This window comes from Patella vulgata, chromosome 7, assembly GCF_932274485.2.
Source record: "Patella vulgata chromosome 7, xgPatVulg1.2, whole genome shotgun sequence".
Taxonomy (NCBI): domain Eukaryota; kingdom Metazoa; phylum Mollusca; class Gastropoda; family Patellidae; genus Patella; species Patella vulgata.
The window spans coordinates 27,247,563-27,275,523 of NC_065885.2; the positions used below are offsets into that span (position 1 = coordinate 27,247,563).

Below are 27,961 nucleotides of genomic sequence, written 5' to 3' on the forward strand. Positions count from 1 at the left end.
TAAGTGACCTTAGCCGGGCACATGTGAAACTAAAATATGGTGATGCAATTTACATGCAAAAGGAATTAAGTTTTATTTCCTTATCATTTCATAATATATTCCACCACGCTTTGTCCGATCACTAAGGAAGTAATAGCGATCATACATTGAACTATTTTACTAAGAACCTATAACAGGTATGGTACATCGAAAAGTTAATTATATTATGCCATTTAATTAGCCCATTTTTATCGTTGCCTTGCCCTTATCCTTATCATTATTATTGTTGATCTAGCTACACAGAGACAGCTGCAATTTGTAAACTGAAGACCATAAAATGGAGTGTTCAATTATATTCTTTGAAGAGGTGCCGCACTGATTTAGTGGGTTAGACTTTGTCTTGCTAACCAAGAGGCCTCGTATTTGTTCCCGGTTTTAGCAGAGAAAGTTCCCCAGGATTCTCAGGTGTGGTTTACCTGGATTCTCAGGCGTGGTTTCCCATATATCATTATCTGGAAGGAATGTCTTACGCAGTAGTTAAGGAACAGGTTGTAGCGTCATTGTCTGTGCAAATTTCTCCCTTAGTACAATGTATGGCACATGCCTGTCTTCATTAGCCTTGTGACTGCACTTTGATATCTGGACTCTTCACTTATAATTCTTCAAATGGTGTATCAAGTGGTCTTCATTTATTCTAGATTGTATTTAGATGTGTTTTTATATAATGCTTTTTTGGATAATGCTTCAGATGTTTTATTTTCAGAATGACGCAACCTGTCCCAGAAAACATAAACTTCCCAGCTGAAGAAGAAAAGATTCTGAAGCTGTGGAAAGAGCTTGATGCCTTCAAGACATGCATAGCTCAATCTAAAGGAAAACCTAGGTAATAGCCAGCTGTTAATTAATAATATAATGCAATTAGTGGCAAATGCAGGATATTTGGAATACTCTTCGAGAACATTTTGAAAAATTATGGAGATTTGGTCATTTATGGTGTACATTTGTAACCGAATATACATCCAATTTCATCAGCGACAACCCCACTATACTGCAACTAACAAAATACTCAAATTTACACATTTCAGAGAATTAGAATAACAAGCGATTTTCATATACTGTTAATTAGTTTGGTGGGGAGCGGTGCCCTGTACCTGCATCCGCTACTAAGTGCTGTAAAATTAATTCTTGATTGTATTCTTGCTGTTTTCTGGATTCATTTTATTTGTCATTGTATTATTGTTGTGCAGTTATATATAATTGTCTATACATTAATAGTAAGTGCAAGGGGACTGCACCACACAAAATTTACACAAAAACAAATACACAGACAAGCCATCATACTCAGGAAAACACAAACAGACAGACAATTCAAAAAATGTGAATGGATCCGGGGGCTAGCCGTAAGTGACCACTGCGCTGTACAGTCCTGGGTCTGTAGTGACACAGACTTCACTCAAATTTGAAAACAATCAGGAATACAACCCAAAGAAACCATTGTGCAATGCTAGCATGCGTCATGATCTGCTATATGCTACACGAAATACGAATGTAAGCATATCTAGTAAAATTCAGCTATACAAGTAACCACATTGGTGAAATGTATAAAAATTAGTCTAAACATATAGGGCACATGTTCCATCCGTCACAAAAACAAAAACAAAACGGAATACAAAGAAGCAAATAGGAAATGTAGACTGTCTCGAGAGACAGCCGTCTGCTATTTTGGGAATGACGTCATATCTTAGAAGGTGATAAAAAAAATCACAATAATAAGGGTGATATAGCTTGATTATATCAATTCTCTGACTAAGTTCGATAATGAACAAATTGATTGCTGGATGCATTATCAAAAGATAAATGTGTGAATTGCAAGTAATTAATGATTATCTATTTTTTTTTCGGATTGAGGTGGGGAACATCAGCCAAACTGTTGGCTTGTTTAAATTTTGATTTAAGTTAACAGAATCTAGACTTTTTGTGTACGACATCACCCGACAGGCTCTAGACTGGAACCCCCAAGGCACGAGAAAGAGGGGAGCTCAACCACCACAAGGCGATGAACTATAGATGCTGAACTGAAGGCTTGTCATATATCATGGGGAGAAGCAAAAAAATCAGCCAAAGATTGAGACAAATGGAGAACTGTTGCTGAGGCTCTATGCCCCTTCAGGGGATAACAGGAATAATGAAATAATAATGAGACTTTTTGTGTCAAATGTTGTGAATTAGTATTAGGAAGGTTTTCCTTCCAGATATGTTTATGCCAGTTTCATTTTATTTTCAGATATTCTTTTTATGATGGTCCACCATTTGCTACAGGCTTACCACATTATGGTCATATCTTAGCTGGTACTATCAAAGATACTGTAACTAGATGGGCACATCAGAATGGCTTCCATGTTGAAAGAAGATTTGGCTGGGATTGTCATGGACTTCCTGTTGTGAGTTGATTTTGTGTGTGTTCTTCTATGCAGTGATTATTTCAATTCAATTTGAAATGAATATTTGAAACACAATATTTATGATATATTGTATAATTCATGGGCTAACAGTAGTAATATCACTTATACCAATTATTATTTTTATTATGGATAAGCAATTGAATTGATCAACAGAAAACATTTGTCTATCAATGTAGAGCTCAATCATTTTGTTTGTTTCTCAACACAATGTAAATACAAGTTAATTTGTCTTTTCTAGGAGTTTGAAATTGATAAAACCTTGGGTGTAAAAGGACCAGAAGATGTTGCAAAAATGGGAATCCGGAAATATAATGAAGAATGTCGAAAAATTGTGTCCCGATATTCTACTGAATGGGAGGTTTGTAATTGTTTTTTTGTCAGATGTTAAGCATATAGCTAAAGGTTTGTGTGTCTTTACATAATTATTTGGACATAATGCTAGCCATTTATTTGCATCATAATTCTAGAAATAACTTTCAGAAGGAAGACAAACAACATTTTCTTTATTATGAATGTCCTTTATGTATTGGCATTATCAAATGTAAAATTTACAATAACCAAAGACACCATGCATAATGCATGTATATGCTTTATATTTGTCATATGTTTCAGAAGATAACATAGCTTAGAAAGCTAGGAATTGTCTTGAATTATCAATGATTTCAGTTTGCTTTCTATTACAGGAAATTGTAACAAGAATGGGAAGATGGATAGATTTTAAAAATGATTATAAAACAATGTATCCCTGGTTTATGGAATCTGTCTGGTGGGTTTTTAAAGAGTTGTATACAAATGGTCTTGTTTATAAAGGTTATAAGGTATGATTGTGTAATTAAAGTCAGCTAATACAATTAAATAATACAATATTTCTCTCACCTATTTATATTATTCCTGGATTGGTAATTATGGCAATTATTGATATATCATATTTAATAAATTGAAAGCAATAAATTTAAAATAAAAGTATAGCGCACCATACAATTGTACCTAAATGACCTAGTTAGTGTTAAGTAGATGTTAAAACCTAGTTCTCTCGACCTTCTGTATTATTTCTGTATCATTATTTGACTAGAAATTAGAACCCTGCTTATCGATCTGAGTCTCATATTCTGATTCTTTAGATTGAAGACTTTGCTTTCCTTGACAAAGAATATTCCCTCGGAACTAGTGATATGCACTATATACCATGATGCATATTTTATCTGGATTTATTTATTTCAGGTTATGCCCTATTCTACAGCCTGTAACACACCATTATCAAACTTTGAATCAGGACAGAATTATAAAGATGTTGTTGATCCAGCTGGTGAATATACCTTTTGTTTTAATTTGAACTATTTTCACAAAAAGAATAAGACTTTTATTAATAATAATAAATTATTTCAATGCTTATATTAGGTCAGAAGATTATTATTATATAGTTGATAAATGCATCATATAAACTCTGGTTTTAGAATCACTTTTGGGGGATAAAAGGAGTAAGTGGTTCTACCCCTTTTTTATTTGAAGACACAATGTAACAAAATCTAACAGACATTTTCCTTGACAAAATAAGGGTCCAATAGTATTCTTTATGTTGTATCTTCGGCGATAAAATTCTTGACCTCAATTTTTGTGATTAGAAATATGTTATTATTATGCATTGATAGACAATTACCAAGAAAAAAGATGACAGAGTGAAAATATATGAATAGAAATCAATGTGTATGATCGAAAAGTCTATATTTGTCTTTTATCCTGCAATATTGGGCCTTTAATTCCATGGTAGGATGTTGGCTCACTAACCTGGATAACCCGTGTTCGATCCCTGCTTTTCTGAAGTGTTTAACTCTTGTCAGTGGTGTAGGACAGAGGGCCTGACAAAGGACAGTGTATAATCGTTTGGACGGGACGAAAAACCGAGGTCCCATGTACACATTGGCGTGCATGTAAAGAACCCTTGACAGATTGAATTCGATATAAGAGTAGGCCACAGTGCCGCTGTCGGGGCAAACTTTCACTCATAGCACACTGCATGGTGTATGCCCGTCTTCATTAACATAGTAAGAGCAGAACAGTAGGAAGTTAACCCAATTTCATTTCATTTATTTGTCTATGGCAGTATATTTCACATCTAGACAAAATTTATTGTATTGCAGTATATGTGAGTCTACCACTTGATGAAGATCCTAATACATCAATGATAGCATGGACCACAACACCCTGGACATTACCCAGTAATCTCTCACTCTGTGTTAATCCAGATATGGATTATGTCAAGGTTAAAGGTAAGTTAAATCATTTCAAGATAATATGATTTATGTGTTTTGTGCATGGGTTGGCCTGTGTTTCTATTGTGACAAGCGCTGACAGATTTGGCTCACTTATATACTCGATTTGTCACAAACATTTAGAAACCTACCACTGGACTGATAAACACAAGCCTATTTGCTGAAATTGATATGACTGAATTTGTATGGGCTTTACCCTATTTCAGCTACAATTAACATCACCAGGAAGTTAGAGATTCCAAATTATCACAATTTGCCATGAAGCTTTGGTATACCATTTTGATAACTTGGGAAAGGGCAATATTTAAAAAAATAAATATTTATTGATACCGGTATTCATTTACTAACATAAAAATAAACATCAATAATTAATGAACTATTATCAATTATCGATAATTTTTCAAATTGGTGCCATCAACTATATCAGTATACAAATTTAATATGGATAGCCCACATTATAGATAACTTTATTTTGTTTTTATATTTTTCTATAGATAATAATACAAATAAACAATATATCATGATGGAAGCTAGATTATCAGCTTTATTTAAACAACCAGATGAATATACAGTACTGTCTAAGTAAGTATTGTCGTAGATACAAATGATTGATATAATCTCTCGAACTTGTCGTTTTACTCTGAAAGACACCATTGCCTCTCTGTTTTAAATTAGAAATCTACATACACATAGATTGGCACTTTATAGTGGACGATATTGTAAAGTTTTCTGCTGTAATTAAAATTTCAGATAATATCTTATCTTAAAGGAGCTAAATCGCTAACATTTGGGACCTAGAAATTGACAAAAGAAGGTCGCAACGCATATAATACTGTAATATGAATGTATATAAACTGATTTACATTCAGTGGTTTCCGTTTTTACTCCCATTTCAAATCAGTTATGTTCGACGAAATAAGCCAGCAGTCTCAAGTGAGTGCAAATTTCTAGCATCTGGTTATTCCAGTCTACATACGCCGTTTCATTTCGTGCGATGTGTCTAGCCTCGTCCCTCGAGTCTCTTGATACAACTGGGTCTGAAGTGCATTATGGTACACGATTCGTGTACCAATGGTAAAATGTTTATTGTGTCTTAAATATTGGATATCAAAAGCCCATCTTTTTCTGGTAAGATCACAACATGAATGTTGATTTAATTTGACAAATAAATCGTGTTTTCAATGTTGAAGAGTTTGGATGATATTGAGTTAGAGACTTAGCAACTTTAAATTAGAAATCTACATACACATAAATTGGCACTTTATAGTGGACCACATTGTAAAGTTTTCTGCTGTAATTAAAATTTTAGATAGTATCTTAGTTTTGAGTCTGCCACTTCAGCTTGTATCTCCCAATGATTCAGATTTTTAAGAGCTTCAAAGTTTTCGAAATTATTGAGATGTGAATTATTTCAGATATATTGAAAATTAGATATTGTATTAAAACTGTTAATTGTATAATTTTATTTAATAATAGATTTAAAGGTAAAACATTAGAAGGTAAAACATATGAACCACTCTTTACATACTTTCAAGAGGTAAGATTTCTTAATTCACAATATATCAATTTAAAGATGCATTATGTAAGAGTTAAATCTGCCTATTGCAGGTCTATGGCTTTAATAATTTGGCTTCTAATTTTATAGAAACTATATTTTTTTGATTTAACAACACAACAAGGCTATAATCAACAATGCTCTAGAATAAAACAATCTTCTCTACAACTTCAAACACACATAACTTTGCTCAGAATAAAGTAATTTGAGTGTAATTTTTAATATATTCATTATCTATTTTAAAACTATTATAGCAAGGACGGTCAGCTCTTTATCTAAATCTTACATAATGCATCTTTAATACTACATTTTTCAACAGTAAAATGTACACATAGAATACGCTTTTTTACAGGACCAATATCAATAAAAATGTTTTCCATCTCTTTCAATGTCAAAATGTTTGATGTCCTTGTTGAAACAGATACTGTAAATAGCCGATTTTGGATGACATGTTGCTAACTGTCTGACATCCATACATCTCATTTACTGACCCCAGATCCTGTCTTTTCAATTTGGAAAACCCCAAAAATAAATGAAAATTTGAAAAATGGGATAGGGCTACTCAAATTTGTTGTTCGTGAAATTACCCAGCATTTGATTTTATGATTATGATTTTATGAATTGCAAAACAGACGTTAAAAATGTAATTAAAACTAATTTCAGATGAAGAAGACAAATAGTGCGTTTCGTATTTTAACTGATAATTATGTAACAGCAGATAGTGGTACTGGTGTTGTACATCAAGCTCCTTATTTTGGAGAGGTAAATATTTAATTCATGAAATACGGATACAGATAAAAGTTATTGTAGTAAGGAATTATCAAGACACTTATTGAACACTGAAATTCCTTTAATGGGTTACATAATTATTACCCCATTCAGCAAATCTTGCAATCATTCCCAAAAAACTGAATGTATTTAATTAAAAATTTCAGACAAGGTAATTAGGCTATTTCTTCATATTTTTTCATTCCATTTGCTTAATTAACCCTTTAGCTCTTGGTACATATAATATTGACTACATCAGTTCCTTGAAGAATATTAAAGAAAAGTGATATATTTCATATCGGTATATCCATGGACAGCCTGAAACCACCCAAAACTACTGTTTCTTAGACCTGGTTTGGAGAGGGTTAAGTGCTTAAGAGCCATTCCACGAGAAAACCATGCAGAAGGTTCGAAGGTGGGGGTCGGCCGATTGAGTTCATATTTACAGGGTTTGGTCGACCCATCGAGCCTACTCCCCAGCCAAAATCGTCGATTTTAGAAATCAACCGTTTCTGAGATACAGCCCGATTATGTTTTTCGGCTAATTTTCGTCATTTTCCGGTTAAATTTCGACCATTTTTGTAGCATTGCGGTTGCCATGCAAGATACGCCCACATTTTGCAAGAGATGGACAGAGAACAATCAAAATAAAAAGCGATTTTTCGTACAACCAGGGGCCATCATCCAGTATGTTACAGACCGACATGCGACAATATCAAAAGGAACCAAGGTCTTTGGGATATAAAAGTATATATGAAAGTTTGATCAAGTTGAATAAAATTGTGACATTAAGAGGGACTACAGGCTAAAAAAATGTGATTTTTCATATATTCAGGGGTCATAACTCAGGAAGTTACGGTGTGTTATGAGCAAATATAGAATGGAACCGAGATCATTGCAATGTAAACATACATTTTAAGTTTTATCAAAATCGGATAACAAATTGTGTTCTCTAGAGTGTCCACAATCTTGGAATTACATATTTTTACACTATTTGCATATGAGGAGCGGCCATTTTGTCCGACAGTTTCGGTCCGATTTTCAAGAAATTCGAACTACTTAGTCGTCATTCAGGCGTAACGGTGATATATTGAAACGGTTTTTATAATCGGATAAAAATTATGACATCTAGAAGAACTTCAAGCTAAAAACATGATTTTTCGTAAAAATCAGGGGTCATATTGCACGAAGTTACGGTGAGATATGCGCCAATATCGACAGGGACCGAGATCTTTGGGATCTAAACATATATTTCAAATCATACAAAAATTGTGACCTCAGAAAGGAACTGAGATCTTTGGGTTATAAACATAGTTACCTTTTAAGTTTCATCAAAATCGGATAAAAATTGTGACATACACTGCCCACAGGCTAAAAACATGATTTTTCGTCAACTCAGGGGCCATAGTCCACGAAGTTACGATCCGATGCATGCCAATATCGAAAGTAAGCGAGATCTTAGGGACATAAACCTATATTTCAAGTTTTGTTGAAAGTGGATAAAAATTGTGAGCTGTAGAGTGTCCATAAACAAATTGTGGACGGACGGGCGGACAGGGGCGACGACAACATACGTCCACATGAAAATATGGACGGACAGGGACGACGAAAATATATGCCCACACGAAAATGTAGGCGTACACAAGTAGCGAGGTGTTCATATTTTTATTACGTGCGGATTTGAATATTTTGTCAACATTTTATAAAGAAGAAAACGTTGTTCTGACATCACAAACTATTCTTATTTCGGAAGTTCTTCATTCATTTGCTGTCGTATAAACGAAGACACGTTATTTTGAAGGAATATTACTGCTGTAAATTTGAAGCCGAAGCAGGATCGACAAGCTTTCATTCAATCAATGTATTACGAAAACACGTAATATAAATAACATAAATTTGAATACCATACGGGAATTAAATAGAATGAATGGAATGAAATGGGCTAATGAAGACGGGAGAATTAAATATAAATAATATCGAGGCGCACCTATTGTTATTACGTACGGGATTTGAATATTTTGTTGACACGTGATTTTTAATTGTGGTATGAATCCGTCTGCTTAAATAACGATAAGAGTTATGCCCCTTTACTTTCGGTAAAATGTCCGACAAGAAAATTTTTGAAATCCCAACTCTAAACTCATTTGTTTTTCGATACTTTCGAATGAGATATGGTTTGTTGATAGAGCAACGTGTGAACTTCAAATTGTATCCCTGTTGACCTCGCGATTGAAGGTCACGGCCAAGGTCAAATAGGCGATTTTCATGGAAATTGGGTCTGTTTTGCATAATTGTCGACTTTCATCATTTGAATTGAAATTTCTCATTTTTCATAGAAAAATAAATGTTTCAATAATCACGATCAACATTTTAGATCGAGAATTTGCGAAAATCTATATTCACTGGGAGGCGCCATCTTGGATTTATAGACTGGATACCAAACCGCATCGAGACTGAATATTTTGGCAAAGCGGGTTGAAGGGGAGCTGAAGTTGATATATTGACCCTTTGAATAACAACATAGGCGATTGGTTACCTGAATAATCAGCCGATGTATCCCAATAAAAACTGAAATTTTTGCTAACTTTCGACACGAATTTTCATACTGTTGCAAGTTAGCTGACAAAGATTTTATTTCTTATGTTGTTAGAACTGGCCAAGCTGCAAATAAATTGATTTTAATTTTTATCGCAAACCCTGCTCCAGTGGAGTTATCGAGATCTGAAGATAGGGTACATTTCAGGTATCTCGAGACATGTGTCTTGTGTTGTCTCCTGACACCTATGGAAAATAAACTTGAACCGGGTTACCATGATAATGTGATCGGGTAAGACCCCGACTATCACGAACAACCAAAACCTAGTTCGCCAGGGTCTTGTAACAGCCGTAGTAGTGCGACAAAAATAGCTAAAATTTCGCCTAAAAATGGCAAAAATCAGCCGAAAAACGTAATCGGCCAGTATCTCGGAAACGGTTGATTTCTGAAATCGGCGATTTTGGCTGGGGAGTAGGCTCGATGGGTCTACCAAACCCTATGAATATGAACTAAAACGGCCGACCCCCACCTTCGAACATCTGCATGATATTGCATGGTTTTCTCGTGGAATGACTCTTAAGCCTTAAACTCTCATTTATCAACAAATATGTAGAGCAATATGGAACTGCTCCTTTTAAATGTGAATTTATGTACCATTTTGAGTTAATATTAATTAACTGCTTTAATATTAGAGAACTGCTTTTGGGAAGATTTGAAAAAAAAAAACCCAATATGCTAATTTAGTTTAATTTATTTGATGTATATAGGATGATCAACGTGTGTGTTTAAAGTATGGAATTATAACAAAAGCTATGAAGATAGTTTGTCCTGTAGATGCTAGTGGTAGATTTACTGAAGAAGTTACACATTTTAAAGGCTTACATGTGAAGGTAAGAGTACATGAATTAAACTTTTCTGAAAATCTCAAAAGTAGGAGGATTCAGTGAATTGAACTAGTGGTCTAAATCAGTTTGGTGTAGTTTCCAGGTATTTTATCGTTATATTGGTGAATTTGATCCCATTCTATGTGACATGTTGTAGATCTCCTTTCCAAACATATGGATTTAGCTTTATACACAGTATTTATCTTCATGAAAAAAAGCATTCTTATTATTGTTGTCAGTGTTATTGATCTTTTAAGATGACTTAACTTGTGCACCTATAATTATTGACATTAAATTTATAAGTGTTTTTGATGTAATTGTCAGGAAGAAGCCTATTAAGCTTTCTGATAATTCATGCGTAATTGCCTGCTGTCACTTAATAGTATCGTGTAAATGCTCTATAAAACAATCAGACAGAACGATCTTTCCCCCAAGAATTAGGAAATATTTCTGTAATAGTCTACAACATAAAAGTTCATTTAATGGCTAACAGATATTATAATGGTAGACTATGTTTTGTTTGTTTTTGTCTAGGATGCTGATAAACATATAATAAAACATCTAAAAGAAACTGGACGAATGGTACACGCTTCAACTATAAATCATAATTATCCATTCTGTTGGAGGTAAATTAAATATTATATTCTGTACAATTATAATAGTGAATTGATTATTGTAATATTAGCCTTTATTACACTTCGTTTTATCATAAGCCCTCTTAATTTATACATATAATGTCGTCATCTTCATCTGATATAAACAGAACTATTCCGTGCAGAATGTTGTGAAGATAGAATTTTTTTCTTTTACAATGTACTGTAAAAAATCAGAAAAAAATAAAGAAAATTATTTATCATCTGATTTGATTTACAGAGAAAAAGTAATCAGTGGTAGACTGTATTTTATACACATAAAAAAAGCAACAATTGGTTCTTAGTTTGTTTTGTATGATGATAACCAGGAGAAAAGCTATTTTAATGTTGTGTATTTATGTTTATATTTATGTATAATTATTAGATCTGAAACACCATTAATCTATAAAGCTGTACCCAGTTGGTTTATACGAGTAGAACAAGCTGTAGATAAATTATTAGATAATAATGACAAGTCTTACTGGTTAGTATTCATCACTTTTTTTTTAAAATTTTCATCTCCTGCCTTTCAGCAAATTTGTCTCTTAAATTGGGTCTTTATGCCCTTTCATCCTTCTGTCAAACTCTCTGAAACACTGTAATTTTACTTTGCTTGACTGGATTTTGATAAAACTTTGAATATACCTAACTGTGAACATTTGTGTAATCCATTCATTTTTAATTAGCCTACTGTAATTTAATTGGTTCATCCATAGAACTGCGATAATTTGACTTCTAACAAGTAGATTTTAATAGATTTTTGTACATGTATGTACAATTTGATTCATTATATTTTGGCATTCATTTATAACTGAATGTCAAGTGAAAAGACATAAAATAGAATTAATTTATTGTGTTTTAAATAAATTTTATTATGCTTTATAAAAGACTAGATGACTACTAACTTCCCTTCTAAATTCAAAGTTTAAGTTGTTAATGTTTGATACATTGACCGATTGATTTATATTTTTGCAGGGTTCCAGATTTTGTGAAAGAAAAGAGGTTTGCGAATTGGTTAAAAAATGCCCGTGATTGGGCTGTCTCTAGAAATAGATATTGGGGAACTCCCATTCCATTATGGGTCAGTGATGATGGGGAAGAGGTGAGAGCAATATTAAGTATTTTTAGGGGTATTTAAGTCGATTCTTTCTCTGCAGAAGTCAGGACTTTGTTTCATACTACGCATCAAATTATGGATGAAGCTAATTCTTTAAGGATTTTTTAGTTGAGTCCTTTCAAATTAACTTACGTTTTATGTGCCTAATATCTGTTAAGTTCAACAAACTGCCAGATTAAAAGTCATCTCATGTATGCTAGAAAAATTGTTAAATGTGCTTTAAAATACGTATTTGACGTCATCGTTTGATGTTGGTGTACTATTATTTCAAATAGATATTGGACTCGTCTGAAAATTTCATTGAAATACACATGCGGGATAGTGTCTGTATTTCAAGTTGTATAATGGTCTTGTGCAAGACATTGAGTAATATATAGATACAGCCCTTGGACTGTCGTCCTCTTGCAATATCAATATATTACTTAAACATGCATTATACAAGAGCTAAATCTGTCTATTGAAGGTCTTTCTTTAGACCAAATTGTTATCTAAATTATTAATTAGACATTAATTAACTTATCCAGATCATAATCAACTCTTGATGCCATCGTTAGCCTGCGATATTTAGTGGATTTGAATCCATTTTGTGATGGATAATTTAAGGTAAAAATAGATAATCGAGACTTTGTTTATTATCGTACCAGCGTTATTAATGACGATCGCAGCTAGCCTAATATTGAATCACTAATATCTCGATTCAGAGTGAAGCAATTTAAAATTTTCAGCATATTCTGTTTTCATTATCTATTTTTTATATGCCCACATTTTCATGTGAACGTATATTGCCGTCGCCCCTGCCCCTGATTGTACGAAAAATCACGTTTTGAGCTTGAGGTCCCTCTACAGGTCACAATTATTATCAGATTTAATAAAAACGTTTGAATATATCACCTTTACATCCTAAGAATGGTTGAGACAAAATGGCCGCCCCTCGTGCTCAAATAGCGTAAAAATATGGTATATCAAGGTTGTGGACCCTCTAGAGGTAACAATTTTCTTCTGATTTTGATGAAACTTGAAATGTAAGTTTATAACCCAAAGGTCTTGGTTCCTTTCGATATTTGCGCATATCAGATCGTAACTTCCTGAATTATGGGCCCTTATTGTACGAAAAATCGCTTTTTGTTTAGCATGTTCTCTATCCATCTCTTGCAAAATGTGGGCGTATCTTGCCTGGCAGCTGCTGGTTAACTATTATAGCGAGAACTATCAGCTCTTTATCTAATTTTACCTGATGCCCCTTTAATTTCTTTCCCTTGACCATTAAACCAGACTTAATGTTATAATTGTAGTTGGTGTGTATTGGTTCAATAGAAGAATTAAACAAATTAACTGGTGCTGACATTAAAGATCTACATAGAGAGAAGTAAGTTGTCTTAGGTTAAGGTAGTATGTATGTTTAAAGCCTTAACATGCCAGAAGGCTTATACTGATTTTCTGAATTGAAAATAAGGGCTAAACCGTGTTTTTAAGAAAGTAATTTAGTTTATTAAATAAAAAAACCAAAACAGCTTAGATGCCAACTTGACCTTGATGTTCATGGATTGAAACATGATATTCTGTCCTAGCTTACTGACATTCTAAGATAGAAGACGTTGAGGTCATGAAATATTGGTAATTTTTTTTGATCATTATGCTTTTTGAGAAAGACTACCTTTTAATCTGAATCGACTGAAGTCTGTATTTGCGATGGAGTCTAGAATATTGTTCCTTCAATGGAAGTTTAAGAGATTGCCCACCTTATGTTTGTTCCTTAACTTAAGCTAATCAAGGAAATAATGTTTCTTAAGATATTAATATTATGAATTTGTATCGATATATTATTTCAGCATAGATCACCTGACTATTCCATCTAAAATGGGTAAAGGAGTTTTACGAAGAGTCCCAGAAGTATTTGACTGCTGGTTTGAATCTGGTAGTATGCCGTATGCACAAGCTCACTATCCTTTTGAACATAAGAAAGAGTTTGAAGACACTTTTCCCGCTGATTTTATAGCAGAAGGCATAGATCAAACTAGAGGATGGTAGGTCATATTTTGCTTTGGGTTAAACAAAAAAAAATACTGATTGATTTCATTAAATTTTGTATGTTGATGTGTTTTGTGGGCTTACAATATGTCATCGTTAAAAATATTAAGTCTACAGATAAAGTCAGTGTTGAGACACAGATTTTGTGTTCCACTGTCGAAACAGTAAGCCAAAAAGGAAACTAAAAACAACTAGTCGTATAGAGCTTGCTACATGACTAATTGAAATAACACATTAGATTAACCCAATTTAATACTCTATTTTCCCCTGAATCCAAGAGGTTTATCTTTGAAGCAAAGAAACTTTGTGAAGGTCCATTTCTGTCATTTCACATAATCTGTACTAGATTGTCTAGGCTACACAGTCATAACAGCAATTGGTTGTACTAGAAGTAAACCTTAAACTAACAGAACCGCTCACAGGAGAAATTATATTTAAGGTGTATTCATGTCAACATGGCATTCACACCAACATGGCATTCATAGTGATTTTCAGTGAAATAGCTAGAAATGTTAGATTTACTTGGGCTACATATATATATGAATATTGACTTTGATCTATCAAATGTTATGACTGATGTTATTATTTGTTTAAATGTAGTCATTTTGTTTTTACAGGTTTTATACATTGTTAGTTTTATCAACACTGTTGTTTGGTAAACCTCCATTTAAAAATCTTATTGTCAACGGTCTTATACTTGCCAAGTAAGTCTCGTTAATGTAGTATCTTCACTGAAGACATAAGTTAGTCACAGGCTATCTCTAATAGGGTATAAATATGAAGAATGTGGCGATCCTTTGTGACTAAATCTTATGAAATTGTATAGCCAATCGTTGTGAAAGTTCTTAAGTGTGAATCCATTTCGATTTTACATGGTTCAAATATTAACCAACGTGACATTGTCTCAGTGAAAAGCCCAATTATTTGTATCGTATCATTTCTACTTGCATATCAGTCTTCTAAATGATGTGATTGGCTTTTTATACAATCGCATCCGCACAATCTCACGTCAACCTGATGAGTTGGAACTGAACGAAACTAGTCGCTTTATGAGAGAAATCTGGGACGGCTACTCGCCACTCAAAGATTTTTAATTTTAGCTCAAAAGATGGGTCAAGGCACTTCTGAACTATTGGTGGAAATGCTCTGACCAGGGTTTTATCTAGATTAGCATTAATTTCATTTAATGGTATATCTTGCTGATTGTGTAGTCTCCATTAGTTAATGTCTTATATTGAGACTGGAATGAGAGATTTCAGTGGAAACAACATTTATTGGTTCTTGTAGCCAGGGAATCGCCTTGTAATAACTGGATGCAACCTATTAGTTTCAGTTATTTTGATATGATATAATAGTTAGATTAAATGCCATACTTGCAGAGTTAGTTTGTAATAATTTGATTACGATATATAAATGATTTACTTGTAATTATAAACATTAAAGCATATATCTTTTTATTCAGAGATGGGAATAAAATGAGTAAAAGTAAGAAGAATTTTCCTCCTGTAACCGATATTGTCTCTCAATTTGGAGCCGATGCTTTAAGGTAAAATATATAACATACAATATTAAAAGTATTGTTCATGGATTTAAAGATACATTCCCGCGTACAAACTGGGTGATTTGATGATATATTTGGACTAAAAACATATTCAAACTAATTAATTTATCATAATTTTGCTTGAAATCCTTCTCAAACATTGTAATTGTTAGGGAATAAAAAAATCGATCAAAAGAGGTCACATTTGTGTCACGTGACTTACCTCTCTCTGTACCTAGCAACGGGTGCAAAGCCGGAGGAGAATTCATTGCATATACAAGATGATGTTGTCTTTAATCGCTGACTATTTACTACAAATAGCGAAGTCAAATGAATTCTCAGATTATCCACTGCTCAAGTTTTTTCCAGTGGTTTTTAACTCAGAAACTGTTGCACCATCAAGTTTATCAACATATACATCAAGTGCTCACTAACACTGGGAGATTAGGTAAACCCTTACATTTTTGCCCTGTATGCACTCCATGGGTGTTTTTCATGGAATCCAGTACTTTTCTAGTACGATTGGATGTTTCTATTTTCCATATGTACCAAAATTTCCATACATTTATTGGAAATAAACACCTGATAAATACTTTTGTGGGAAATTATCTTTAATGCAAGTTAAAGAAAGGTGTAATGTGGATGGTACATTTGATTAATTAGGGATCTTTATCAGTTGTAGACAGTGGTTGTTATGACATTAGACTCATAACCAGAATGTTCCAGATTTGAATCTTAGCGGGGAACCGTTGGTGGCTCAGCGAGTAAGATGGTAGCTTGATAACCTGGAGGTGTTGACTGAGAAGGTTCATCAAAATTTTCCAGCGTGGTTCTTCCTTGTCAGTGGGCCTGGCAAGGAACAATGTATAAATGTTTTAATGTGACGAATAACTGTATTCAGAGCAGAACAGTAGGACGTAAAACCACATTTCATTTCTTCAAATCTCGGGATAGAGTGAGAAGAATCTTCTGGATTTTTCAAACCCATACCCACTCGGCAGGGTTTGCGTCTGTAGGCTCACAAAGAAGATGTGTCTAGTTCTTCGGATAGGATGGACAACTGAGGTCCTGCATATGGTGATTGTGTTTTATTTGATGCTGGTGTTGTTTTAGATTATATTTGATATTGTCTCAGGTTATATTGTTTTAGATTATATTTGATGCTGATATTGTTTTAGATTATATTTGATGCTGATATTGTTTTAGGTTGTATTTGATCAATTCACCTGCTGTTCGAGCTGATTCATTAAGATTTAAAGAAGAAGGTGTTAGAGATGTATTAAAGGAAGTGTTTTTACCATGGTATAATGCCTACAGGTTTTTAATGCAGAATGTGGACAAGTTAAATAGAGTAAGTACAATAGTTATTCAGTTTCTTTACACTGCTATTGTAGGATGTGATTAGATTTTTTGTTTATTGTCACTTGAAGTTGCTGATCTTCAATTTAGAGATTTTAAATCCCATGTAAACTACAATATTGTGAAAATTGATTCTCTAAGATGAATATCAGTCCAAAAATGGTTCAATTACGTTCAGTATTTACAAAGATACGAGAGACATGGAGGGGGAATGGCATCACTGATCACTCCCTTAAAAAATATCAGTGGTTAGACAGATGGTTAGATCTGTGTATCTGCTAGATCAAAAGCTGATGCAGGTAGAGAGAACAATAGATAATTCAACAATTTCTGCACAACAGACGTGTTGCATGAACTTAGTTACTAGAGTACTACTGTTGAACAAGGATATTTGATTATCTATTTACAAAAATATGATCAATCGAAAATGTTAAAATATTTGGAATCTTCTGCAGAGAATATAAACGAGCCAGCAAACTGTATTCGGTAAAATTTTAAGCCAATATGATATTATATGAGAGTAAGCCAGTAATTATTGATATATTTTAAACAGGAAGAAGGTATAAAGATATGTTATAATGAGAATACTGTACAAATATCTACTAATTATATGGATAGATGGATTTTATCTTTTACACAATCACTGGTTAAATTTGTTAAAGTAGAAATGGCCGGTAAGTAACCTATGTTTCTGTATATTTTTTTTTTATATGTTATACTCTTTTATATACTTATGGCTTTTTTCACCCCTAAAATATAATAGATAAAAAGCTTATAATTTCTAATAAAGCAAAATAAAGTCTGGACATTTTAATTAAGTTTTGATATTGTTTTAAAACTGTTTGTTGTTAGCATATTTCAAACAATGACATGCAGTCGAATTCATGTTGGTGTTATTTGAAAAAAGGGACATAAAAAAATAATACAGTTGTTCTGCTGGACAAAGGTACCAACAAAATTTGACAGCATCATTGTTAAATTAGATGCAGGAAATGATGGCATTATGATGTATTATTTATTACAGCATATCGACTGTATACTGTAACTCCACGATTAGTAAGATTTGTTGAACAGCTCACTAACTGGTATGTTAGAATGAACAGAAAAAGATTAAAGGTACTTATCGTTTAATTAATATTTTTGGTGTATTAAAATTGACTCATGGTGTCTAGTTTTAACTTACTGTTGCCTTTATAAGCTTTTGGTATCCAGATCTCTCCTTGAAAAAGTAAAAGTTAAGAAGCTACAGTCGCAATGATATAACTTGTATAGCCAGTAAAATCACCCATAAAATCAAATTTACGTGTATATCAATTTTTTTGGTCTTGTTTACTCGATTGACAACTTTGAGAGATTGAGATAATTCAATTCCATAAATATCTCCATATTTTATTTGATATACTTGTGTTTTTGTAGGGAGATGGTGGTGTTGAAGATTGTCAGAATGCTTTGGAAACTTTTTACAGTGTATTGATGACTATGACTAAAGTTATGGTAAATATAATATAATAATTAATATGCTTCAGATAAAACAGTCAATTTACTAGTATTAATTTTATGAATTGTTTATATCAGCTTTATAAATTACTACTATCAGTTTTATGAATTATTTGTATTAGTTTTGTGAATTATTGGTATTAGTTTTATGGATTACTAGTATTAGATTTATGAAATACTAGTATTAGTTCAGGCATTACTATTGGTTTTATGAATTACTAGTATTAGTCTATGAATTACCAGTATTAGTTTTATGAATAATTGATTTATTATAGCCATATGGTTATGGTTAGATTTGTGTTCATTTATTATATATTTATCTAAATATCATTAGATATAATTGTTATGAATGAATATAAATTATAATATTTGTTTGAAAACGTATTTCTGTAGGCACCATTCACACCATTCCTGACAGAACATATGTACCAGAACTTAAGAACGTTATTAGAAACAGTTCCTAATGATAAAAAAACTGATAACAGAAGTGTTCACTTTCTGATGATCCCCCAACCCAGGTAAATCGTAAATACTTCTTGTGAACAAGACAAACCTAACATATTTTTTTATATAAAATAAGCTTCTCGGAAATAAAAGTAATAAATTTGGCAGTGTTAGATCTAAGAGATGAAATAAACTTTTTTTTCTTTTTTAGAGAATCATTGATTGATGAAAAGATAGAGGGAGCTGTATCTAAGATGCAGACTGTTATAGAATTAGGTCGTGTTGTAAGAGACAGAAAAACATTACCAGTCAAGGTACATTCTTGTTTTGACTTCCAAGAAAAATGTTTAGACTGCTTAAATTTGGGTCAAAAATGAAATTTTCTATTTCATTGGATTTTGGTATGTTGATTTGTTTTATCGAATGACAGATGGAAAAAAAGATTTGAAATCCCAAGACAATAAGATAAACCTGTATTCCATTTCTAAAAACTGTGGGCCATGGCCGATCAAATTTGAATCCTGGTATTGGCCAGAAAGAGCCTACAGGATTTTTCAGTCTTGGCCTTCACTAGTCCAGGGGCGGTGCTTGCAAGGCTGTCAAATTCTTGACAGAATTGACAAAGGGTAACTATTATGTTTCTATTTTTTTTTAGATCTTAAATCTTTCTTCTAATGTTACTGAAACATGAATGTTTTTATATTGATAGTACCCGTTGAAAGAAATTGTTGCCATTCATCAAGATCCTAAAGCAGTTGAAGATATTAAATCATTGGAATCGTATATTATAGAGGTAAGATTGGGTCCAAATTCTGCTTTTTCTATTGACAAATATTGGAATTCTCCTCATTAACTTACCTTAAAGGGGCTAAGTCTCTAACTCAATATCATCCAAAATCTTCAACATTGAAAACACGATTTATTTGTCAAATTAAATCAACATTCATGTTGTGATCTTGCCGGAAAAAGATGGGCTTTTGATATCCAATATTTAAGACAAAATAAACATTTTACCATTGGTACACGAATCGTGTACCATAATGCGCTTCAGCCCCAGTTGTATCAAGAGACTCGAGGGACGAGGCTAGACACATTGCACCAAATCAAACGGCGTATGTAGACTGGAATAACCAGACGCTAGAAATTTGCACTCGCTTGAAACTGATTTGAAATTGGACTAAAAACGGAAACCATTGAATGTAAATCAGTTTATATACATTCATATTACAGTATTATATGCGTTGCGACCCACTTTTGTCAATTTCTAGGTCCAAAATGTTAGCGATTTAGCTCCTTTAACAGTAAATTAATAAAATTCCTAAAGAATCTTAGATATAGTTTTGAGGTAGATATGTAAATCATAAATTTTAAAAATTGTTATAATTGCTATCTTTTATTACATTCAAATCACTTTTTGAAAACTCATTCAGTCACACAGGCTTTTTACTGTTTTTATATGTAGTTACTATTTATGTCATTTTACATCTTCCTTTTACTGCTTTTAGGGAAATGTTTTTATTTTTACTCTGTTATTGTTAAGTGCATCTGAACATTTCTGTGAAAGATGTGCTATATGAATGTATTAAATAATAATAATAATAATAAATAGGTAGAATAATAGTTATTTCTATTTCATAATTTTCAGGAACTGAATGTACGTACTCTCACAACAACAACTGATAAAGAAAAATATGGTGTAAGTTTACGAGCTGAACCCGACCATAAAACACTGGGGTTAAAACTTAAAGGAGAATTTAAAGCAGTGATGGCTGAAATCAAGAAATTGACGGATAAACAATTGGTGGAATTTAAAAAAACAGGGGAGATAACTGTCCTAGGTCATAAACTGGTGGAAGAAGATTTACGTTTAATGTATGATGTTAATACAGCTAAAGAAGGTTCGCAATATGAAGCACATTCAGAGGGGGAAGTAAGTCTAGTATTATTATTGTATCACTTCTGAAGCGCATTGTTACATATCAATAGAGTCTAGGACAATATTGTCCTCATAGGCAGTTGTCCTCACTGGTGAATGTCTGCTATCAGTTTTCCTTTTAGATGAAGCACATTCAAAGGAATAAGTTCTTATAGTAGGTTATTACTGTCTATTATCATTGTATGGATGAACGATACTTGATTTCTGTTTTTGTGAAAGGCCAACAGAAACTTTGCTAAACTTTATGACGTCATGTCTCTTAAATAGTGATTGGTCAGTGGAATCTTATGCGGTCAGTTAAATAGTCTGTAACAGATCAGCTATAGATATGGTTACATAAAAGCGTATGAGTGACAATCACAGCTAACATTTTGCTGCATGCTATATCTGTAACACACTTTAAAGCAAAGACAAAAAAGAAAAACTAGGGGGAAAAAACCTCCATGAAGCAAATTATTACTTGGTGAAAGGAAACATTTAGAAATTATGATTTATGCAACAACACAGTGAATGGAGTATTAGAAATTTCCAGATTTACTCCGAGGGGAGGGGGGATCACGGTGGCTAAGTGGGTAAGACGCTGGCTTACTAACCTAGAGGTTGGGTGTTCGATCCCTTCATTGGCCGAGAAAGTCCATCCAGATTTTCCGGCGTGGTTCCCCCTTGTCAGTGATGCAGGACGGAGGGCCTGACAAGGACAGCTGTCTAGTTGTTCGGATGGGACGGAAAACCGAGTTCCGTGTACACATTTGCGTGCACTTAAAAGATTCCTTGACAGTTGGATATCGATATAAGAGTAGGCCGTAGTGCCGCTCTCTGGGCAAAATTTCCCTCATAGCAGACTGTATGGCATATGCCCGTCTTAATTAGCCTAGTTCGGAGCAGAACAGTAGAACGTTAAATCCCATTTCATTTTATTTCGTTTCCAGATTTACTCTCTTGACTTAGTAGTAGAGAAAGTTTTGTTCTTGTAGTAGATGGTAATCATTATTCATTTAACTTGGATAGAAATTCATCTGTTTCAGTTCCAAAATTTGGACTATGATACAAGAATAACAATTGTGTTTTATAATTAATTGTTATTATAGATTTTAGTATTGTTGGATGTAGCACCAGATCAAGCTATGATAGATGAAGGTATTGCTAGAGAAGTTATCAACAGAATACAAAAACTTAGGAAAAAGGTGAAAAAAATAATATTCAGTCCTTGTAATATTAAATAACTTTAGTCAGTTTCAATAACTTATATATTAGTATAGGCTTGTGTAATTAATGTTGCCAACTGAGTCCAAATATGTGCTGCTTCATCTTACTCTGTCCTTGAAAAAAAATCATGAAATTTTGTGTAATCTTTTATTCAACAATTTATTTGAAATTGTCTGTACAGAAAGAATGTTTGTGATCTTTGACATAGTGCAAGATTCTTTCATGGATGAACAATAATGAGCCATAGCCTAATTTCTCTGTAAAGCTTAGGTATCCTGTATCTAAAATAAAACAATGGTTTGAACTTTGGAAGTGCTCCCTTATTTTATATTTGTAATGTCTTTTGGGTTGTCTTTTTTTATTTGAAAAGAAGCCTGTACTATCACTGCAGGCCACGGACAGTGGACCGTTATTGCAGGTTTGGGATGTGGACCCTTATTTTCATCCCTGGACCCACTTTATTTGAAAATGACTTTATTATTTTTACTTACAATGTCCATGGGTTTGTCTTCTGTATTTCCGTTTTGTTTTTATGTGTTGTATGGTTCTCCTGCTATAGCAATTATTGTCCCCCGCCTTTCGAAGAAAGCAGGGGACTATTAAAATGGGTTCGTCCGTCTGTCTGTCCGTCTGTCTGTCCGTCTGTCTGTCCGTCACACTTTTTGGGACACAATAACTCTCTTCCTAATTGAGCTAGAATGTTCAAACTTGGTGTATGTGTTTAGTAGGTCAATGCCTTGATGGAGTTCGAAGATGAGCATTTTCCGCTTAGGGTAAGCAGAGATAAGCAATTTGATTGGTTGATGCTTTGGGACACGATAACTCTCTTCCTAATTGGGCTAGAATGTTCAAACTTGGTGTATGTGTTGATTAGGTCAATGCCTTGATGGAGTTCGAAGATGAGCATTTTCCGCTTAGGGTAAGCAGAGATAAGCAATTTGATTGGTTGATGCTTTGGGACACGATAACTTTTAATTGAGCTAGAATGTTCAAACTTGGTGTATGTGTTTATTAGGTCAATGCCTTGATGGAGTTCGAAGATGAGCATTTTCCGCTTAGGGTAAGCAGAGATAAGCAATTTGATTGGTTGATACTTTGGGGCACGATAACTCTCTTCCTAATTGAGCTAGAATGTTCAAACTTGGTGTATGTGTTGATTAGGTCAATGCCTTGATGGAATTCGAAGATGAGCATTTTCCGCTTAGGGTAAGCAGAGATAAGCAATTTGATTGGTTGATGCTTTGCGACACGATAACTTTAGTTGTCCCCCGCCTTTTGAAGAAAGCAGGGGACTATTAAAATGGGTTCGTCCGTCTGTCTGTCTGTCCGCCTGCCTGTCCGTCCGTCTGTCTGTCCGTCACACTTTTTGGGACACAATAACTCTCCTTCTAATTGACCTAGAATGTTCAAACTTGGTGTGGGTGTATATTAGGTCAATGCTTTGATGGAGTTCGAAGATGAGCATTTTCTGCTTAGTGTAAGCAGAGATAAGCAATTTGATTGGTTGATGCTTTGGGACACGATAACTTTAGTTCTAATTAAGTGAGAGTGATGAAACTTGGTTTATAGTTTTATTACATCAGTACCTTGACTAAGTTCGATGATGAGCATTTTCTGCTCAGGGTAAGCAGAGCGATAAGCAATTTGATTGGCCGAGACTTCGGAACACAATAACTCTCCTTCTAATTGAGCTAAAATGTTCACACTGCTTCTAATTGAGGTAGAATGTTTAAACTTGATGTAGATGTTCGTCTTGACTGAGTTCAATGATTAACATATCGATCTCAAGCTAAGCAGAGATAAGCAATTTCCTTGGTCGATGCTTTGGGACAATATAACTTTGATTCTGTCTGATAGAGAGTGATGAAATTTAGTGTATAGTTGATAAACAGTTTGATTGCTCGATACTTTTGAAAAAAATAGATGTGCGATTAATTAATATGTGGCATCTATTTATTTGCGGATTTCGGCGGGGGACATCAGCCTCACTGTTGGCTTGTTGTTTATAATAATAATGAATTGATATAACACCCATCCCTCCAACATGGTATACTGCATATCAATACTGTTTATGATTTTGTATTTTATATGATAGGCTAAGCTACAACCATCAGATGATATAACAGTCTACTATAAAACTAGTGGTAAATTATCTGAGATTATAACAGAATATAGAGATTTTATATACAGTACAATAAAACAACCATTACAAGTTTATCCACCAGCTTCTAATGTTATAATACAAGATAGTATGAAGGTAATATTATACATTATTTAATAACTATTAAACTATATCCCCATACAATCTTTGTTTAACTCATCATCTTTTTATACCTGATCTTTGTTTTTAATATCATCTTTCTTTTAACCTATCATCTTTGTTTTAATCTAATCTTTGTTTTAACCTATCATATTTGTTTTAATCTAATCTTTGTTTTAACCTATCATATTTGTTTTACCGCCACATTATTTTTAATTTCTTGAACCTCTGCTTTGTTTTATTAATTCATTTTGTTTTAATATCCATTTCTTTTTTTGTTTTAACCTCTGCTTTCTTAATTTGTTCATCTTTGTTTTAACCTCTGCTTTATTTTCCATTTCTAGCCTCCGTTTTGAATTACGTCATTGTTTGATCTGATGTAAAATTCATCCTTGGTTTAGCTATTTATGATCATGTTTTGAACTTTACTTTCTTTTTAACCCCAGTTATGTATTAGATGTGAATTTGGTTTTAATTTGTATTTTTAATACTAGAAATATTTGACATTGAGGAATCATTGACAATTTTTCTTTTGTTTTTATTCTTTCAGCTTAAGGAATATAACTTAGATATTACTATAACTGGTGATGTGGTTCCGACATCAAGTCCTGCAGCTGCTTCAAATACATCATCTACTTCTGTTAATCTGTCACCAGCTCCAGTTGTTAATAACATCAAACCAGTAGCTCCATTTGTTAATGTGGTATTGGGTGGTAATCTCAAGGCTCATGAAGGACTGAGTGGTTCTCAAGCTACTATATTGTTAGAAAATCCTGTTGGTCAGAATAAACTATCAGCTGAAAACTTATTACATCAGGTAAATGATTGGATAATTTGTGGTGCTGTGAGCAGGGCAGGGTGTGCTTTTTGGTTTAGAACACCTGATTTTTCTTCTTATTTTGATGGGAAATTCACATGGCCTACATTACATGTTTTAGTAATTTTTTTTTTTTGGGGGGGGGGGGGGAACCACGGTGGCTAGGTGGGTTAGACGCTGGCTCTCTAGCCAGGAGGTCGGGTGTTCGATCCCTGCATTGGCCCGGAAAGTTCATTCAGATTTTCCGGCGTGGTTCCCACTGGTCTGTGATGCAGTATGGAGGGCCTGACAAGGACAGCTGTCTAGTCCTTCAGATGAGACGAAAAACCGAGGTCCCATGTATACATTGGAATGCACGTAAAAGATCCCTTGGCAGTTGGAATTTGATATAAGAGTAGGCGATAGTGCCGCTGCCCGGGTAAAATTTCCCTCATAGCACACTGTATGGCATATGCCCTTCTAAATTAGCCCAGTATAGGAGCAAAACAGTAGGACATTAAACCCCATTTCATTTCATTTAGTATTTTTTTTCTAAAATAGTAATTATTTCTAGATCAGAAAAAAACATTTGTGATTTGATTCAATAGAGGTTTAACCTCAATATTCACATCATGATATTTTATGATTTGTGGTAATTCTCCAATAGAAATGTTAAAAAGCTTGAAATCTTTATAAAAAAAAGTGGGTGGTAATTTTAGTGCTAATTGTATTAGGTATAGTTTCAGATTTCTTAATAGATTTTGTATAATTTAAAGTTGAATACAAAATAAATTTAACTTTTTAAATTTCAGGTTCAAGGTGTATTTGGTTTAAGAGGAATTAAAGTTCGTGTTTTCTCTGACTTGAATTTGAAACAAGAACTAACCAAAACATCCAATTTACAATCACTTGCTAGTAAAACACTTTATGTAACACCTGCTAGAGATTGTTCATCTGTTGCTAATAACAACCTCACCTCTCCAGTCTGCCATTTTGCTAATGTAGATATATTAGTTAAAGGTGCTGTTCCTGCTAAAGGAGTACTACTTTTAGAAAACCCAAGAGGAGATGTTTCATCTTTTCAACAACTTAAAAATCAAGTAAGTATCTCTGATCATATCCCTGAATATAAAACCAAACCTTTAAAATAATATCTCAAGTGTATAAAAATACAGATCTTCATTTGCAACTTTGTTGAATTATTCAATGAACATAAATGGAAGTGCATCAGAAGAAGTAAAATATAACAGTTATTTAGAAAGTAACATTTTACTGGGCTGTTAATTGCTTCTAAAAATACAGTTTTATACCTACATAGATAACAAGGATAGTAGATTTATATTTATGAAAGGCAACTAGGGAAAATCAAATTAGCATTACAAATATTCTATTTGATTATTGATAATGTTTTAGCAAATAATGGTATTCATATAGCTAGTAATTACTAGTAGGATTTAAAAGCTGCATTGTGTGTGACTGTTTTCTAACTATCTTGGTAAATGTATATCTCTAATAGAAACCACAAGTTTTTTATATGCTGTATATTCTTTTCTTTACTGTGTTCTTTATTGACAATTGTATTTGATCGGTAAAATAGACCCATTGAATGATAATATTATCGCATATTATTATCTTAGACTTTTTGTGTATTATTAATTAAATTTACATCCTCAGTGATCCGTCTCTTATTTCAGGTTAGTGCTATATTTAATCTGGATGGTAAATCTGTGATGTTAAGTCGAAGCAAAGATAAATCTGGTGCCTTAACACAAGAGAATTTAAAGGATGTATTAAGTCTACACTCTCTACAACTTTATGTTTTATAATATTCTTCATCATAGAAACAATATCATTCACATAGTGAAAATTGTTCACAGCGAAAATGGACCTCAGTCTTAATTAATTTATTTTTCTTTATGGAATCCTTTATTAATTGCAAAGATATTCACCTTGAATTAAAAAACGTATATCTTCAGTTCAAAGTCAAAAATATGTACAAATTTTAATGTCAGTGCTGTTGTAATTATGTAATTAAACATATCTGGATATATATAAAACAGCTGCATGAAGAAAGAGCTGACTTGTATAAAAAAGGTAGCTGTATTTTTATTACTTTATTTTTGTAAGGTACATAAAGATGGCAGTATGGAATCAGTAGAACCCAATGTAAACTTTAAATGGCAATAACTTCGTCAGAATTGATTGATTTGAATATTGTTTGCTTGTGTGTCATCTTAAACTGAATATTTAACCGTTATTCTGGCATTCTACAACTTTAAGAATTTAGTAGGAAACTCCTCATCTATTTGAGGCGTTTGCATAATTTTTTTTGTGCTATCTCATATGCATGTACCTGATTTTGATTTAGATTTTTCTGAAATGACTAATTAATAGATTTGTAATATTAATTAAACTAGATAATTTTAAAAGATTGTAGGATTAATTTTGAAAATAATATTGCCAAAATAATGGAGGGAAATTGTACATTTTGATCCATTCTAATAGATTCACTTATTCTATCAATACTTGCTTTATCACACTAGATACTACATGCTTTCACATGATATCATAACTTAAAACTATATTAAAATTGTTAATATTACAAAAAAATAGAATGTAAAAACTTCCACTGAAATAGATACTGTACTAATTAATACAATCAATTATTAAATTAAATAAATACAACAATTGA

The 27,961-nt window shown here is 33.1% G+C and overlaps 1 protein-coding gene across 1 annotated transcript; it reads left to right on the top strand.

Annotated features, from left to right (window-relative positions):
* LOC126827353 (isoleucine--tRNA ligase, cytoplasmic) lies at positions 1-27,961 on the top strand. Its single transcript, XM_050556648.2, has 31 exons — positions 1-176; positions 743-862; positions 2,264-2,420; positions 2,680-2,799; positions 3,125-3,259; positions 3,663-3,747; positions 4,580-4,708; positions 5,206-5,293; positions 6,188-6,248; positions 6,930-7,028; positions 10,338-10,460; positions 10,989-11,080; positions 11,472-11,570; positions 12,062-12,188; positions 13,496-13,569; positions 14,033-14,227; positions 14,849-14,935; positions 15,694-15,777; positions 16,978-17,122; positions 17,684-17,804; positions 18,155-18,246; positions 18,547-18,624; positions 19,021-19,145; positions 19,283-19,385; positions 19,781-19,864; positions 20,717-21,001; positions 22,096-22,191; positions 24,309-24,470; positions 25,024-25,290; positions 26,082-26,369; positions 26,964-27,961. Exons 2-31 carry the CDS (start codon positions 744-746, stop codon positions 27,093-27,095), a joined length of 3,852 nt encoding a protein of 1,283 aa, XP_050412605.1. The 5' UTR covers positions 1-176; position 743; the 3' UTR covers positions 27,096-27,961.